Source organism: Amphiura filiformis, chromosome 12 (genome assembly GCF_039555335.1).
Source record: "Amphiura filiformis chromosome 12, Afil_fr2py, whole genome shotgun sequence".
NCBI lineage: Eukaryota > Metazoa > Echinodermata > Ophiuroidea > Amphilepidida > Amphiuridae > Amphiura > Amphiura filiformis.
In genome coordinates this window covers 18,101,091-18,119,056 of record NC_092639.1, presented here as the reverse complement: position 1 = coordinate 18,119,056, position 17,966 = coordinate 18,101,091, and the positions used below count along the sequence as shown (strand labels likewise).

The 17,966-nt window shown below is 39.6% G+C and overlaps 1 protein-coding gene across 2 annotated transcripts in view; it reads left to right on the top strand.

The window, feature by feature from the left end:
* Positions 1 to 17,966, top strand: part of LOC140165886 (uncharacterized) — a 34,790-nt gene that overhangs the window by 13,003 nt on the left and 3,821 nt on the right. For both annotated transcript variants that reach the window (XM_072189231.1, XM_072189230.1), the window contains 2 exons: positions 4,867 to 4,941; positions 6,421 to 6,631. In XM_072189231.1, coding sequence (XP_072045332.1) covers positions 4,867 to 4,941; positions 6,421 to 6,631 — 286 coding nt within the window. The remainder of the gene's footprint in view (positions 1 to 4,866; positions 4,942 to 6,420; positions 6,632 to 17,966) is intronic.

Sequence of the window (17,966 nt, the reverse complement as noted above, 5' to 3'; positions counted from 1 at the left end):
TAATCAACACTTGGGCCCAATTATTCACAAATGGATCCAACTACAGTATTTTACAACTTGGACTGCTTTCATTAATTTGTTTCCCAATTGGGTGCCATACACAATGTAAAATTTGGTATTACATAGCGGTACTAACAAAACCTACCCAATTGGGCCCATACTCACCATGAAGTTCTGGCAACACTGGCAGTGGCAACAACCAAACTGAAAACTGAGTCACTGAGCTGTGAATGAACTGCACTATGTTGGCAATTAATTCTTGAGCATACAACTCATCTTAGCCTAAGCTTAGTCTTAGACCTAGCCTAATGCTGATTTCATACCTTCTGCCGCTTGCCTTTTCATGCGCCGCTTGTCAACGGCGGCGGAACCGGCGAGGGGCAGGGGACCAGTGGCCCCTCCACTTTTTTGACCATGTCTGATTGAACATAAATAATCAAATCTCTATTCTAGAACCATAACATGCTTAAAGAAAGTGTAAAAATGGCTTCAATTGGACCTTCATTTTGCAAAGGTTTCTCACTTCTGAACTTTGGACACTCGGCACTTAATGTTCACAGTAATAATTTACACATTTAATAATAGTGAGAACTTATCCACGAGTGGTTTTAATAGCTTCATTTCACCAATTTCAAATTCAAAATGTACATAATAATAGTACCAAAATTTCGATATTTTTACATCACACTGACTGCCCCCCCCCCCCCAGCTTTCAAAATCGTTTCGCCGCCGCTGCCGCTTGTACTTTTCTGCAAGCAGAACGGCACTCCGTGAATATGAAAGCCAATGTTGCTGCTCGGCGCCGCGCCGCCAGAAATCATTTAATGTTCTCATACGGTACGTCAGAGTGGCGCAGCCCCAAGTTGACTTGATTGAATTAAACTCCTAGACCCCGGGCCTAGACCTAGTCGATTTGGGCAAACTGGTAGAGCGATTGATCCCGGCGATTGATATCTCGGCTTGCTGCTGGTAACTGTAGGGGTTTCTGTAGGTATGCTAGGTGAATTCAAATTTGCCATCAAACTGCATCATTTTATATGTGAGTGGACGCGGCGAATCAGCCGTAAACTCGGCAAATTGTATTCTGAGTTAAAGTGTAAAATGTATGTGAAGGTCGTATTCATAGGTGTATCAATTCGTTGCGACAAGTATCTTATCTGCTGAAAAGGATAATAAGCTTCTACCTATTTCTATAGAATAGTTCTTGTCTTTGTTTGCTTTGGCTAAATCCTGTTCAAGTGGTAGATAACAAAGCATTGTATTTTGTCTAGGTATGCATAATCAACAATGAACAATGAGAGGATATTTCTGAACCTCGTTGACTTGGGGATGATTTGAAATGACCGCCAATTATGACTGTTGGATATTTATTACCAGAAATGTAGAAAAAGAGACACATAAAGAACCGATAAAAAATACAATTTTGTCGAAGGAACAGAGTTCAACAAATCATAACCCCGCTTTTGGATATCGTTTGAAGTCAAATGATATACCATTTTAAAGCTTATGGTATATATTTTCTAAACACGAAATAAAACAAAATTGACCGGGCCCGACTTTACGGCTGATTCGCCGCGTCCAGTCACATATATCAAATTGAAGCCCTTGAGTAAACAAAGCCAAAACTGACCACCTTTTTTTCATAGCACTTTCCGTAGCAAAGTTACATCTTGTCAAAGATTGACTTTCATCAAAAAGATTCAGCTAGCAAAATTCCCCAAAACGGCATTTCGGGGGTGTTTCTAGATCTTAGTCTCATTATGATAGCAGCTTTTTTTAATGGAACTGCTATCAAAATCCCTCTAAAATTCCATGTGCAATTGTCTTATCACCATAAAAAATCATATATTTGGGTCAAGTGAAGTATAGAAAACATATTTATGTAGGTTTCCTTCGTCGGCCAGTTGTTTTAAATTTCTATATAAATATGCATTGACATTGTTGGCGAATTTGGCTGACTAGCAAATGTGTTAACTAAGGTTTGCCTGGCATACCTAGTTTCTGGTGCGGCTGCACAGTGCAATACAATCGTTGTCAGAGCAGCAAAGCGGCAAGCGGCAGCCTGAGGGAAATATCCGGGAAAGTATAAAACCAGCATAGTGTCGCAGGTGTCAGTCTCTCTAGACTCTACTGCTAGCATTGGTAAATCCTTGCTGCAGCTGCACCAAATGTTACTGTATTTTGCTGGCCATGAACTTAGAAGCTTCATGCCTGCGAACCGAGTAGAGTTCTACGATAAGTAAAGATTCTGAAAACATAATAATGATAAAATTGGATGGGTTTGTTTTCACACAATACTACAAATTTATTGGTCTCGCTATGAGTTTTTAAATATTGGACTCTACTACGTCTCGTCCAATACGGTATTTTAAAACTCATAGCTCGACAAATAAATTTGTAGTATTGGGTTAAAACCATCCAACTTTGTATCAAATTTGGGTCATAGCTGTACTATGGGAACTCACATCTATTGGTGGTGTTCAAGGTCATATACTGAGGTCAAAGGTCATTTGAGGTCAACTTGTAAAATACCATTATTTAAGACTTTTAGTTAAAATCCATATTGCAACCAAATTTGGGTCATCCGCGCTATATATCTGAATCCTCATCTGCATTATGAATATGGGTACCTTCTCGTGTTGGTGGTATCCAAGATTCCAACTCAAAAATTGTTTTAGAAAGTGAAGTAGAAAAAAGATGACAGCCAGTGTTTTGAGCTAATTTTACAAGATTGTTCATGTTTTTAGAGTAGAATGCATGAGAAAAGAATCAAGGCCAAGAGAGTACAAAAGTAAGCTTATTTTGGAAGTTGCACACATGCACAAGACATGCTTATGTGCTTGCAATTTGCATTGTGTGAAGCTTGAAAGGTAGGGTTATTCTCTAGAGGTGATTAGACAACACAAATCACCAAGCTTAGCCTAGGCCTTAATCAGCCCAACGTCTCTTGGTGCTATTTCTATTAGTAGCATTAGAACTGCTATCCGATACAGCTGCCAGATAGATGACTATGTGAGGAGGTTTTTTTTCTTGAATATAAATCTCTTGCATTCATCAGCTAGGCCTGAATTTTACCCCAAGCCTAGTCATGCTAGTCTTAGACCTAGCCTAATGCTGATTTCATACCTTCTGCCGCTTGTCGTTTCATGCACCGCTTGTGCTTTTCTGCAAGCGGAGCGGCACCCTGCTGAACGGCAGCAGGATGATAATATGAAACCCAAGTTGATTTGAAATTACATTGAACTCCTAGACCTAGCGATCTGTCGCTTTGGGCAAACACGTAGAGTGATTGATATAGGCTATTGGCTTGCTGCTTGTAGACTATGCCATAGTCGATTTTTGATAAATAAAACATATTATTAATCATGATGAAAGCATTTACTTAATTTCGAAATTATACTGATATTTATTACATCAAAATACTAGTATAAAATTGTTATGAAAAAGTTTATATAATTATATTAGTGACAGTAAAAGCAAAGTATTTGTAGGCTTATATTATTGAATGCAACATATCATAATGTCATACTTATATTAGCACGTCTATACTGAACAATTCTGATTTTAGAATCTACCAGTTTATTAATCGCGAAAGTCCCGAGTTAAAATCGACTATGGACATTGCATTTTTAAACGGGACTTTGATCGGGCAAAGTTCCTAACACGAACACTGTCAATCATACTTGTTTATCAATCCAATTTAACCGCACGCACAAAGCCTGGAAATACAAGCATGGTACAAGACGCGCTCATGCACGTACTGGGAGTTTCATGTTTCCGCCAACACAACGGCCGCATTGTTGTGTACCATGTAGTTATTAATGGTAATGGCAGGTGCCCGGAGGATTTAAACCATAACGAGATCTGGGCGACCAATCACAAGCCAGACCCATTAAAAATGCATTTTAGTCATGGCCAATTTTAGTTAAATTCTCTCCATAGAGTCCCATGTTAAAAATCTTAACCGCAAGTCAAAGTCAGTAGTCCACTTGGGAAGCTAACAAACAGAGGGAGTATGGTGACTGAAAAGATCAGTTGTGAAAATCTATCAATTGTGCACAAATTAATTAAATCAGAGTTTTAATCTTAAATGTAATATCCAGAGTATGCACAATGGGCAAGTGGACTACGGAGTAGTGTATGTTGCTTGTAACCGTAGGGGTTTCTGGTGCGACTGCACAGTGCTGTAAAATTGTTGCCAAAGCGGCAAGTGGCAGGAAAGTATGAATCCAGCATAGTGCCAACACAGGTGTCAGTCTCTCTAGACTCTACTGCTAGCATTGGTAAATCCTTCAAATATTGCATCTGCACCGAATGTTACTATATTTTGCTGGCCATCATGAACTTGGAAGCTGCATGCCTGCGAACCTAGTAGAGTTCTACGATAAACACAAACCAATTTTAACACAGACTAATTTTAAACTTATTTTAAAGTAAAGATTCTGAAAACATAAAAATGATAAAATTGGATGGTTTGTTTCACCAAATACTACAAATTTATTGGTCTCGCTTTGAGTTTTTAAATATTGGACTCGACTACGCTCGTCCAATATTTTAAATCTCATAGCTCGACCAATAAATTTGTAGTATTGGGTTCAAATTTTTATCAAACTTGTGTCATAGCTACATTATGGGAACCCTCATCTATTGCTGGTGTTCAAAGTTCAAATCCTATTGCAAACAAATTTGGGTCATAGCTGCACTATGCGAAGCCTCGTCTATTGGTGGTGTTCAAGGTCATATACTGAGGTCAAAAGTCATTTGAGGTCAACTTGTAAAATACCATAAGACGCTTGGTCAAACTTAAAACTAAAATTCATAAGATTCAGGCTTGTGATAATTACCGTACCCCTTTTCTTACTTCAGGGAGCAGTAGTTCCAACAGAAAACATACGACGTGGCCGATTTCCACAGATTTTGGAATGGCTGAAAGACGAAACGGTGAGAATAATGAATTCGTCTTTCATTAAGAGATCCGCAGTGGGTTTCATAATATGATATAAATAGGATATTGCAGTTAAACACAGTCACACACACTGTGGAAGACATGACCTTAATCTCCCACATAGGGAGTGTGAATTTTAAATGAGGTTAACTGAATGGGTGACTCTGTTCAGTCTGCTACTCATGAAATCGTAACCAGGAGATCTAAGACGCTGTGCTCTGACACTGGTCCTTGTGTTTCCCTTTGAAAAATTTCATGTCGAAGGTTTAGACAGTCGAACATAAACTTCAGCCGAACATTAGCGGAAAGTTATAAGTGCCTCTAGCATATTCATTACCAATTAATTTTTCTTGCTGGTTTGCCACCCAGTTTGCCCACCCCCCAGATTTTGATATTAAAAAAACACCCAAAATAACATAAATTTCCACTTTTTGCGTCAATTTTGCCTAAAATTTCGATTTTGCCCTCCCCGACACTGGTTGCGTATTTGTATTTTCTTTAGTTTGAAACAAATAGCGTGTTTATACTGAGCGTACGGCTTTTTGACCCGCTATTTTCCGGGCACAAAATACCGATCATAATCCGGCCACCGTTACCCAGCTTGTTTCTACTGAGACAAGAAAGCCGGGTCTCGCACGATGCACGGAATTTTTTCCTGTAAACCGGAAGTACGGAAAACAGATTTCAACGAGCGCAAGGCATGACGGTTGTATCCTAAATTTAAATGTCTACGTATGGCAGCTCAATGAGCTCATGGCATAGGACCTAATCACAATTTAGTGTTTTCGTTAATCCAAATTGCATTAATTTACCAGTGGATCTAGTAATTGGCTATTATGATAATTAATTTACAGCCAAAATATAACCAACTCAGTAACTATAAAGAAGTAGGCCTAGAGTAAGTAAAGTCATATCCACTTTACTTCATCAAGTTCATACGAGTCACACATGTCATGCATGTGGCCAGTGTATATATCAGAAAGAAGGAACCTACTACATTATACGCCTATAATGCCCCTACTTTAATACAAATAGAATATAAATCGCGTTATTTTTGCAACACACATGACCTCGACCCGGCAACCGATCACACGGCTCGTTTCTACTGAGCGTATTACACGCTTTGACCCGGCATGATCCACCTCAAGATATGGATCACGAAAGGCGAGCACATGACCCGGCATGACACGGCAACCGATTACCCAGATCGTTTCTACTGGGCTTGTTACCCGCCATGACCCGGCACGGCACGGCATGGCACGGAATTTGGCCCTCAGTAGAAACACGCAGTAATGTGATATTAGGCCTATATGCAAAGGTCAGTTGGATTTTTTTAAGTAGGGGCCTATGTGTAAGCTGATTTATTACAGCGCACACGATTTCCTGTGCGGGTCATTTTAGTTTTCAAGCAACATATTTTTCGAGCCGAGTACACTTCTTTTAGACCCTGTAGGCTATTTTATTCCTCTGTGTAGGTAGATGCTTTATTTGCGGATGCCATCTTGGTGAAAGATAAGACAGGAATAGAGGAGGTAACGGACCACCTTCAGGTTTGCCCCGTCAGCGGCAACTCTCTGATGACTCGGTACGATTCGAAACTCAACGATTGGTGGAATCCGGCCCAGGCTAAACTGATCGCAAGCAAGGAATACCATGAGATATGCAATGACGTCAAAGTTAAGCACGGTAAGCATATATGGATCACAGAACGTGTAAGGCACTGTGCAATAATTATGAGCCCGAGGGTAATTAATAATCATTCAGAAGAGGTAGCTACGTGAATGGGCATTGGGCAACGTCAATGAACAACCAAGCATGATAATACGCTATTTACATCTCCAATATTTTTTTACAGAGCCCATTCTGTTTAAGGGCAATTCCATGCAAAAGTGGACATGGCCCAAAACATGAAAAATGCTTAGAACTTTAAAACTACAGGTGCTACAATGGCAAATTTGGTATCAAATGAAAGTTTTTGGAAAAACCTGTTTTTGAGTGAAAAAAGACCTAAATTTTTGATCTCTTTTGCACATCTTTATTAACATGATTAAGGTTTTATTTCATTTTTTTTGTTTGAAATTGCTCAAGGAATTTCTAAATTTACATATTTTATGATGTTTTTTCATTTTTTTTATCTTGATAATGTATTAATTTTATTACGTAATTCGTTTCCATCTTTTTGGCCGGACAAGCTGTAGCACGAGTTACCGTAGCACGAGTTACCGTGTTTTTTGCAAGCAAATGTAAAACTATGAACATGATGAAGGGCAAATCCTTCTAAGGCCTCGTATCCATAGGCTGTTCCCTTGTGGCGTGTGCCCTTGTTCCGTGATCACTTTTTCCCATGTGACCTGCCACACAGACAACGAACCGTAGCGGCCACTAAGCAAAACAAAGGTTCGTTGTCTGTGTGGCAGGTCACATGGGAAAAAGTGAACACGGAACAAGGGCACACGCCACAAGGGAACATCCTATGGATACGAGGCCTAACGCCCTGTATCCATAGGCTGTATCCATTGTCTAGCGGCCACTAAGGAAAACAAAGGTTCGTTGTCTGTGTGGCAGGTCACATGGGAACAAGTGAACACGGAACAAGGGCACACGCCACAAGGGAACAGCCTAAGGATACAGGGCCTAAGGTATACCAAGATAAACCTTACCACACTTGTTACTTATCATAATCAATTAGGCTTTATAGGGTGTTTAGTTTTAGGACACCATCAAAATAAAAGTGAGAGATATTTTAGCATGTCCTCTGCTCTTGCACGAGTTACCGTTTTTCACAGCTGTCCCAAACGCACAACAGTTGATATCTTCATGTAGCAATATCAAAAGGATTTAGCCAAAAAATAAAAGTTCCACTCAAATGAGTTTAAATAGGCCAATAGTATTAGTTTTAACCTGGACATTTTTTGTAACAAGCTAATTTGTTTTGGAATAGGTCCAGAAATATGTGTAGAATCACTGATAAAAAGTCCCCGAAAATCCCCCGTGGGCGTTTTTCAATTTCCCAACTTACACTATACTAGCTAGAAACACAAATAAGGTATCCAAACATAATGTTTTGAGGTATGACGAATATTTATAAATCCATATTGAGATGATTCAACCTTTGCAAGTGTCTAAAATTCAAGATGGCGTCCAAAATGGCCGCCATTTTCATGTTTTTATCATAATTTTCAAACCATACCAGCTAGAAACACAAGTAATCTAAACAAATGTTTTGAGGTATGAGAAATCTTCATAAATCCATATTAAGATGATTCAACCCTTGCAAGTATCCGAAATCCAAAATGGCGCCCCAAATTTGCCGCCTTTCTAAATCTCGGATCTGGATTTTCAAAATCAAAAGGTCAATTTGAGACCAAACTCGGGCATCTGGAGCCATAGGATTTGGATGAAACCTCCCACTATACAAACCAACCTCAATTGGCTAAAAATGGCAACAGATTGAAAATTTGTGGTTGAAGAGGTACGTTGCTCCAGTTATGAAATACCTTTAATTCTAAAGTTCATCAGCCGGCTCTGTGGCGTGATCGCTGTTCCATTTTCATTATCCTCTATGACGATTTGTGCTGTGTTGCAACAAGTATGGCCACTGCAGTTTCTGCACATTGTTGTACAGTGAAGACCTAGTTTCTTGCAACTACATGTCATACCGTATTCACTCGATAGTTAGCACATGTGCTTACTATCGAGGGCTTTTGAAAACGTGCAAAAACGAAAAAAAAAATGAACAGCGCCATCCACAAAAGTGACAAAAGTGTAAAGGGTTTTGAGCAAATCATCGATACACATAGCTATATACGAACAATTAAACCTACAAATTTGTGTGTTAACTACATTAGCTCAGTTGGTAAAGCGACAGAATTTGAATCATCTTAAGAAGAGCGAACTGAGCAGGAGTTCGAGGCTCGTTATGAACTTTTCCATTGATTAATTTTTATTTTGGGGTTTGAGCTTTTTGATAAATTTAATCTTTTTTTGCTTTGTTTTTCATTTTGTTTCTTTATTGTTTCTTATTTGCTTTATTTTGTTTTGTTTTTTCTTTTCTTTTCTTTTTCTTCTTTCTTTTTGTTCTATTCATACTGGGGTCATGGGCTGTTTATTCAACAATGTAGTTGGGTATGCCCTCAATGTTAAAATGAGGTGGTCATGGTCCTCTTTGCCATTACACGCTACAGAAATTCCATATTTTTCAAAGGCTCTGATGATGGTTCCTTCTATCAAATGACTATCATTGAAGACTGAGTTCCGCAGTCTATTTCAAAATACTGACTTCGTTTTACATCAAGAAGGACACAATAACTGCGACTTAAACGTGATATGGACATGCTTTTTAACCGCAAAGAAATCTTTTGCATTTTATAATTTTAACCTTATCCATTATACTTTTATGATTTTGTGCAATACGAAAATAAAAAAAAACAAAGAGCGTGTTTATAGTGAGCCAGATTATGCGGTATTTAGTTGGACTGCCACGCAGTCTATATTTGTTTATGTTTTACTAACCATTGCAAATCTAGACTGCGCGGTAGTTTAGCTAAATAACGGAAAGATTGTCTCACTATAAACACGCTCATTGTGTAACATGTAATACCCCGCTCCGATTCAATTGTGCCTGTTACATTGTGTGCTTTATTGAATCAGGGACCTTGTATAGAGGCCCTGCATGAAATTATCGATTGGCTCCAGACAAAGGATTTGAACCGGTGTCCTTCACCGTAGTTATAGCGGAGTGCAGTCCATTCAATCAAATGTTGTCATCAACCTATTTGATCGTAGTGCAGGGTTATGTGTGTGAGACGAACTGTCACGGTAGATTGCAATCATGCTTTTATTGAATGCATTTGAGTAGTCCGCCATATTTACGGGATGATACGTCACATGCAAGGCCTCTATATGGAGAGACTGTAAACGGCTTCCACCCATTGTACCATGCGAGTTGCTGGTTTACAAATTATCCTCAGTTGAGCAAGCATGAATAATACGTTGATCAATAGACCCTGGTACGAATCCAAGCACAGTTACAACACAGCGCGTGGCTTGTCTTGTACATTGCGAAATGAGCCTACATGTTTGTCTATAGGCTGAGTTCACATAGAAGTATACGGTATACGGTATTCGCTATACGAAATACGCTCATTCGATCAGGCTGAGTTCATATAGGAGTATACTATGTGAACTCAGCCTGGTCAAATGAGCGTATTTCGTATAGCTAATAGCGAGTATACATTTGTAGGTCAGTTTACCAATTTTCTTCGTCTAATCAAATGCTTGTAACTTTACTTCTTGAGGTCACATTGCATTGAATGAAGTGTCATAATGTGCAGAATTAGATAGTGCATCTATTACAAAAAAAATGAATTTACCCACATATGGTTTAGTTTTAAAAATAGGACGGTATACGCTGCACTAAAATCGAGCACGCACGATTCCCACTATACTATCTATACGCAGGTATACGGCCTTTTCGAATACCTTCGAATAGTGCCTTATGTGACCCGGTACTATGAAACTACCTTGCCCGATTTAAGCTATACGCGTGCACCTGCAAAACGTGCACCGTATACCCGAGTAGTATACTTCTATGTGATCGTAGCCTTATGTGACCCGGTACTATGGAATTGCATTGCTCGATTGAAGCTATACGCGTGCACCTGCAAAACGTGCACCGTATACCCGAATAGTATACTTCTATGTGAACGCAGCCTTAATGACAGACTCTATAGAAATGCCAACATAAATCTTCAAAGAACATCATCTTAAGGGCGTACTACACCCATATATTGGTTTGATTGGTCTAAAAAAATATTTTATCATTTCAAGCTAGGCGATATATGCACTGATCATGTGAAATAAAAAAAATATGAAAAACATCGTGAAAGTGTCCTTTTCACCTATTTGTCTTAAAGTTGACTGGTTGTTAAGGACGCTACCACGTAGTCTCCGTCACAACCGGTTTCTGCCGTTTCTAACATTCATCGATATTCACATACAGTATTAGACTTGCTACCAGTCCAAAATACGACCTGCCTATGTATGTTTAGAGCTGACACGTCAATTTGTATTACCAATAGGAAATACACAGGTCAGACATTTGAGAATAATAATTCTTTAAGATTTGGTAAAAAAAATTGTAGCCGCCTCATTAATATGCTACCTAATCAAAAATTTTGTTGAAATAAAATTAAGGATCGAATGCGTTTAGTGTCAAAAAGGCAAAATTACCGTCAAACTTTCGCCGAATTCTGCACCCTTGCGAAGCCCTCCGGCGGGTGCACAGTTAAATCGGGAATAAAAATATCCGACCTTTGCGATCAAAAACAACAAATTACAACATTGGACCATGTTTGGACATACTATAGGCAAAAAAAACACTATTGCCAAATAATATAGAATAGAACATTTGACATCAACTTGACAAACTAATGAAGAAAATGTGCTCCATAAACATTAGGTAAGTGCGCAAAACAATTCCTATTCAAATGCGTGTATAAAACTGAACAGGGCCGGACGGCTACAAGACTACCGCATAAGTTCAAAGTTGCCAGATTCAAACATGAGCATGTATGCCTAGCACCTTCTCTTGGTAAAATCCCTGATAAAATCAAGATTGTGACCGTCGTGTTATTAAAATTGAATTTTAAGCGTTGGACTTAACACAAAAGACCATACGGGTATGCTCTCCCGGAAAGACCCCCCCTCCATTTTTGGATTCCGCAGCTCCAAAAGACCCGTGACCAAAATAGAGCTATAGGCGCAGGCGCAGGCATACGTAAACACGGAAACTTGACAATTTCAACTCTAAGACCTACATCGCTCGATCATTCTTCACATGTCTGGTTTTTTCAGGCGTTATTCACCCAGAAAGCCAAGAAAGACCCAATTTTGACTATTCGCAGCTCCAAAAGACCACCTTTTATATTTATTGTCAGCTCCAAAAATGATCCCTTTCCGGCATATAGGCCTACCCCGGTACGCCGTCAGCACCCCCGGGAGCTCAGTCCCCGGACCCTACTAAATTCTGGGGGAGCATACCCCAGGAGCATACCCACCAGAAATGTATGTTGTGCCCCCCCCCCCCCTCCCCGTGAAGTGGCGTCATGGGGGATCATGGGCGTAGCTAGGACTTTTTAAGGGGGGGGGGGGCAAAGGAGTGAAAGGGGAAACCCTCATTCAAGGGGGAAATCTTTAACAAAACAAAATAGGCTCAAAAGTACAAAAAAGACCCTAGTAAAATTCTTCAGGGCGACCGCATCCAAAGGGGGGGGGCGGACTTTCCACAGGGGGTTGGGGTAGCTTCCCCCATTGCCCCCCCCCCTTATGTACGGCACTGAACGTATGAGAAATTTGCTCATTTCCGCAAATTAAGACATTTTAACAATTCCGCAATTTTAGACATTTTAAATGGTAGGCCTAGGCCCTAATAAAGTGAGTAGAAAAAGTGAATAATAAATAATAGTAGACCTATTACACCCCATAGATATTGGCCAATGTCAATGCACATGTGCACGTGGCATCACTCTGCTACCGGTATTTCTTTTGTGCCAGAAGAGGCATTTTAAAGGAGTATATTAATACTTGGCTTTTGCAATAATATAGGCCTACGTGCCAAAACTTGCTTGCCCCTTCTCGGCCTGCCTAAAAGTATACCGGTTGCCATTTAGGCCTAGGGGGACAATGTTTTGGTAGGCCTATGTCGATAGAGGGGGGTTGGCATGTCAAAGTGGGGAGGACAAAGATTTGTTGGCATGGGGAAAGAAATTCACCACCCCAGATGGCGAGTTGCGATAATATAAACTTAATCAGCGGTGAAAAGCACGAGTAGGCCTATAGGCCTACAATTCCGCAAAATAATAGGCGTAGGCCTACATTTTAAAGGTAACACGGAAAAATGAAAGTTAAAGGTTATAGCCCGGGGCAGTCATATAGGCCTAATTAATATATTAGATGATGAAATAAGCATGATAAGGGGCTCACTGGGGGATTTCCAAATGGTGTAGGCCTACCAACTGAATTTCTTATAATCTTACCATTTCCCCGGCCTTCATAATCGCCTTTGTTGTCCCTGTTTGTTGTTATAGTAGGCCTATTAGTGGTTTAGCCAAACGCTGAGTATTAAAGACAAAATCTCATCCCGGGAAAAATCATCAGACATTTTACACGAATCTGATTACTAGCCGGGATAAGCCTATGATAGGCCACCTACATTTATATCGGGCTTCAACTTTGTCAATTGGCCTACTGCTGTTAGGATCCTATGCCAAATACATTTCAAAAATATTAAATGACAATTTAAATGACTTATCCTTCACTTTTAGACATTTATAAACAATTTTAATTTTTCACACTTTGCTGGGATGATGGCAATGTCTAAATTCGAGCGTAGGGCCTACGTTATAGGCCTGAGCGTGCCGGATAACGTGCAGGAATTTTTTCATGATTTTGACTGCGTTTCTATTCTGTAGGCATACCCGTGACGTGATTCCAAAGCCTTGTGCGTGTTATTTAAAAATCAGTCGTGTCCCATTTAATGTGCGCCAAAATTCCCCCTTCGATCTGCCAAATTTTCCCAAATTCCTGTGCCCTCGGCCCGGCCCGTCTTGGCTTGTCTAAAATTTGTTTTTTCCTTCTCCATGGCTCCGTATTGGGATTGCCCCATACGCCGGAATCTTAAAAATACCTAAATATATACCAAAACTCGGCAACTCGTATAACGCAATGGATTGTGGGTGAACACTTGTCAAAATTGTCGTGTGTCAAAATTCGGCTACCGTATATCGTGCAGAACTCTATGGAAATATACACAATATTTGATTTTTTGCCTTGGATAGCGACAATCATAGGTAAGTTACAAATGATATGACTCCGCTTAAAATATGCTATCACTGTATCAATTTTGGAGTTCCTAGTTGAAATGGGTTAGAAAACAAAAGGTAAAATAGTTACCAAAATCGCAAATATAAGCTTAACGCACTTACGAAATATGGTGGGTATAGGTGACGAGAAATGCAATTTTTTTCACATTGCTGTAGTATGGTTGTGGTAACCTGTTACCTATGGCTTAATTAAGTTTCAGTGAAATAATGTCGCTAGTTAAAAATACAAAATATAGCTCAACATTGAAAATAGAAGCATTTTAACCAGTTCGTTTTTGATAGATGTGGAGCACTGAAAATCACCAAGTTCATGAAGCCATCAGGAACCACTTATTCCCATTTTACATATCAACATTATTTCTCTAATGCGTTAGCAACACATATCCAAAATTTTAACGAAATCCGTTGATATCAAGCTTTCCAAAATGAAGTGAATTTAAAACATCAGTGATGTACCACCTTTTGGCTTCTACCTTCAAAAGCATGTAAGCTACATTGATACCGATGCCACCAATAGAACGAGAAGATTTGCCCCTTCATTTTGCATACCACTATGTCCAATTTTATTTTCTCATTTCTTCACAAAATGCAAAAAACCCGTAAAAAATGCGATGGGTGTAGTACCCCCTTAAGAATTATTTCAGTATCGAAATCAGTAGGAATACCAAGCGTACGGTGTACTGTACACATTCCAGAAAAAATATAATTTTGTTTGTTCTAGCATTCTGTATCTCCACAAAATTATCACATTTTGTCTTCAAAATCCTATGTAAATGATTTTCCATGCTACACAGAAATTGTGTTCGACAAAGGATAGACATTTTACACAATTTGACATAACTTAAAAAAGATATCGGAATATTTTGATGGTTTTTTTATATTTAGTTGGGCAACATGAGTAAATAATAAAATTCAAACATAGCGCACTCGGCGCAACTCGCATACAATCGAAGGTCGAAAAGATAATCTGATAACAATAGCTTGACAATAATCTGTTTCCAGTCCCTGATTAAATGGCCAAAAATACGCCAACAATGACATAACTGCAAGCCAAAGACGAATTCTGATCACCAAGTGGGTTGGAGAAGTATGGAAGGACATTACAATGAAGGGACCTACTGTACATATTTCGATGAGCATAACAAACACCAAATGGTGTCGTATGACCTTTGACATGCATGCATTCTTTTGTCGAGAGTGACATGGTCTTTCAATTCGTGTCAGACTTGACTATGCATCAGTGGTCATGAAAGGATTCAATTAACCTCTGCACCAGTAATCCCAAGCAATTGTCTGAAATTGCTCCTCGGAGATGTATCATGATAGTCATATAACGACCAAAAGATAAATGACTGACTATCATTGAGAACTAAGTTCAGCAGTCTAGGCGAAGCTGAGTCCTATCAAAATCAAACAGAAAACAATTTCGTGCCTAATTTTAACACCGGGATTTTTTTCAAATGTATATCCAAGAACTATGTTTTTATTCAACATTTTTTATTCAAAACTGAAAAAAAAAAAAAAAGTTTTTTATTTGACCGAGAATTTTCAAAGCAAAAACGCGCATTTCTGAATTGTGCTGAGTTCAACATGTATCGACCGACTTTTAGCACGACTATGCGTAACAATTCGCAAGGGAAATGTTACGTGTAATCCGATTATCACTGTCAGCTGGATCAGGCTTGAGTTCTGCACCACGATCGATATGATCGCAACACAAAGTCTATGGCATTCAACGCCATTTATTGTTCTATTGTGTCCCAGCAGCTATGTCTGCCATTGAGGTGTAGCATGCATGGGTGTAGAAATGCACGAAATTGGATGTAGGGGTGAAATTTTAAAGTTGATCCAATTATTCGCCAGCGAAGTGTTACGTGTAATCCGATTATCACTTTGTCTATTACAACGAAATGAGCGTATTTATTTGCCTTCAAAAAGGTGCGTGATCCAGTTACCAAGGAGTTATGTAACCACTCCACTTTAATCCAACTGATCTCTAATTGTTCCTTTGGTAAAAATAAATAAATAAATAAATAAAAAGCCCGCAAAAAAACCTTCAAGAATTGTCAAATGTAGGCCTATATTCGTAGTTAAAAAAGACCTGTAAAACAAACATGGCAGAGAAAAATAATCTAAATAGTGAAATACTGAACAGATTTGAACTTCATCGAGTCTCGAAGTCCGGCGTTTTCCAAACTGAGCTAATGGGGTTCAGACATACATTTGCAGGTTGAATTGTTCGTATATAGGTATGTTTTGAATAAATAACCCATGACCCCAGTATGAATAGAACAAAAAAGAAAGAAAGGAGAAAAAGAAAAGAAAAGAAAAAACAAAACAAAATAAAGCAAATAAAAAACAACAAAGAAACAAAATGAAAAACAAAGATTAAATTTATCAAGAAAAGCTCAAACCCCAAAATAAAAATAAAGCAACGGAAAAGTTTATAACGAGCCTCGAACTCCTGCTCAGTTTGCTCTTCTTAAGATGATTCAAAGTCTGTCGCTTTACCAACTGAGCTAATGTAGTTAACACACAAATTCGTAGGTTTAATTGTTCGTATATAGCTATGTGTATCGATGATTTGCTCAAAACCCTTTACACTTTTGTCACTTTTGTGGATGGCGCTGTTCATATTTTTTCGTTTTTGCACGTTTTCAAAAGCCCTCGATAGTAAGCACATGTGCTAACTATCGAGTGAATACGGTAGTGTTGCATCCATCAGGCTTACATCCACAAGACAACATGTTGAGCAAAGTGTCAGGTACAGCAGGGAGCTGTTCCTACTGGTGTCGTGATGCCTTCTTGTGCTCTCCAACCCCAGTTAGTCGGATCCAGTTTATTTCCCAGCCACTCTTGCACTGTGAGATAGGTACGGTAGGAATGCTGCCTTGCTGCTGCGCTCGTTGGGGGGTAAGCTCACATGACGAACTAAGAGAACTGCGAACAATCCCTAGGAAGTCATCTTTGCCTTTCTTGTGTACCATGTTGAAAGGGTTACACTTTCCCCGGCAATAGATGGCTGAGACTGTGTCATACCCTGTGATGCCATGAAGTGATAACAAGCTTCCAATGCTTGCTGGATATCACGTACTCGGAACACTATCTCAGGAATACTACAGCATTTCATGCTGAACTTGCCCTGTAGGTCAGTGTCTGTACCACAACACCACCACAACTGTATCGGCAATCAATGTATCGGCATCTGCTTCAGCCTGGATGACATGAATTCCAGCCATACGCATCCTCTCACTGATCATTTCTATATACAAGTCGCTGTTTGTTCAACAATTGATGTTGTTGAAGGTCATCAATACCGCCTGGCTGAAGGAAAAATCCCCGAAGACTGGAGTAAAAGTCTAATAACCCCTGTGTACAAAAAGGGTACAAACTGGAGCCAGCCAACTACAGAGCTATTACCCTCCCGGGATAACCATCTGAGAAAGGAACAGTGTGGTTCACGAGTTCCAGAGGAACCTCAGATGCGGTATTTACAGTACCCCAAATATTTGAAAAGGCTAAAGAAAAACGCATTCCAATACACTGGAACTTTGTAGACTTCAAAGCAGCATTTGACACCATATGGAGGGAAGCCCTTTGTCTGCGATCAGTAGGAGTAGACACCAAACTGGTGAACCTCATTGCAAAAATGTATGAGCAAACCAAATGCTCAGTCATGGTAAATGGAAAGTTCACCGATTGGTTTAAAGCCATAGTTGGTGTTAGACAGGGATGTCTTCTCTCACCATGCCTCTTCAATCTTTCGCTGAAAGTGAGGATCTACCAGTCGTTCATCCTCCCTACTGCCACATATGGGTCAGAATCCTGGGCGTTACATGAATCCGATCGACACAGTACAGACTGGATGTTTTTGAAATGCGATGCCTAAGGACAATGCTTGGAGTTCCCTACTTGACAAAATCCGCAACAATTCTATCAGACAGAGTCTCAACACCACTAGCTCCATCAACGATGTTATCTGCCAGAGACGTTTGAAATGGGCTGGGCATATCTTCAGGATGCCTCAACATCGGCTTCCCCACCAAACCTACATTAATGACTTCAGCAAGAAAAGACCACCAGGTCGTCCACCATTCAGATGGAAGGACCAAATTCAGAGGGACCTGGGAATGACCCCA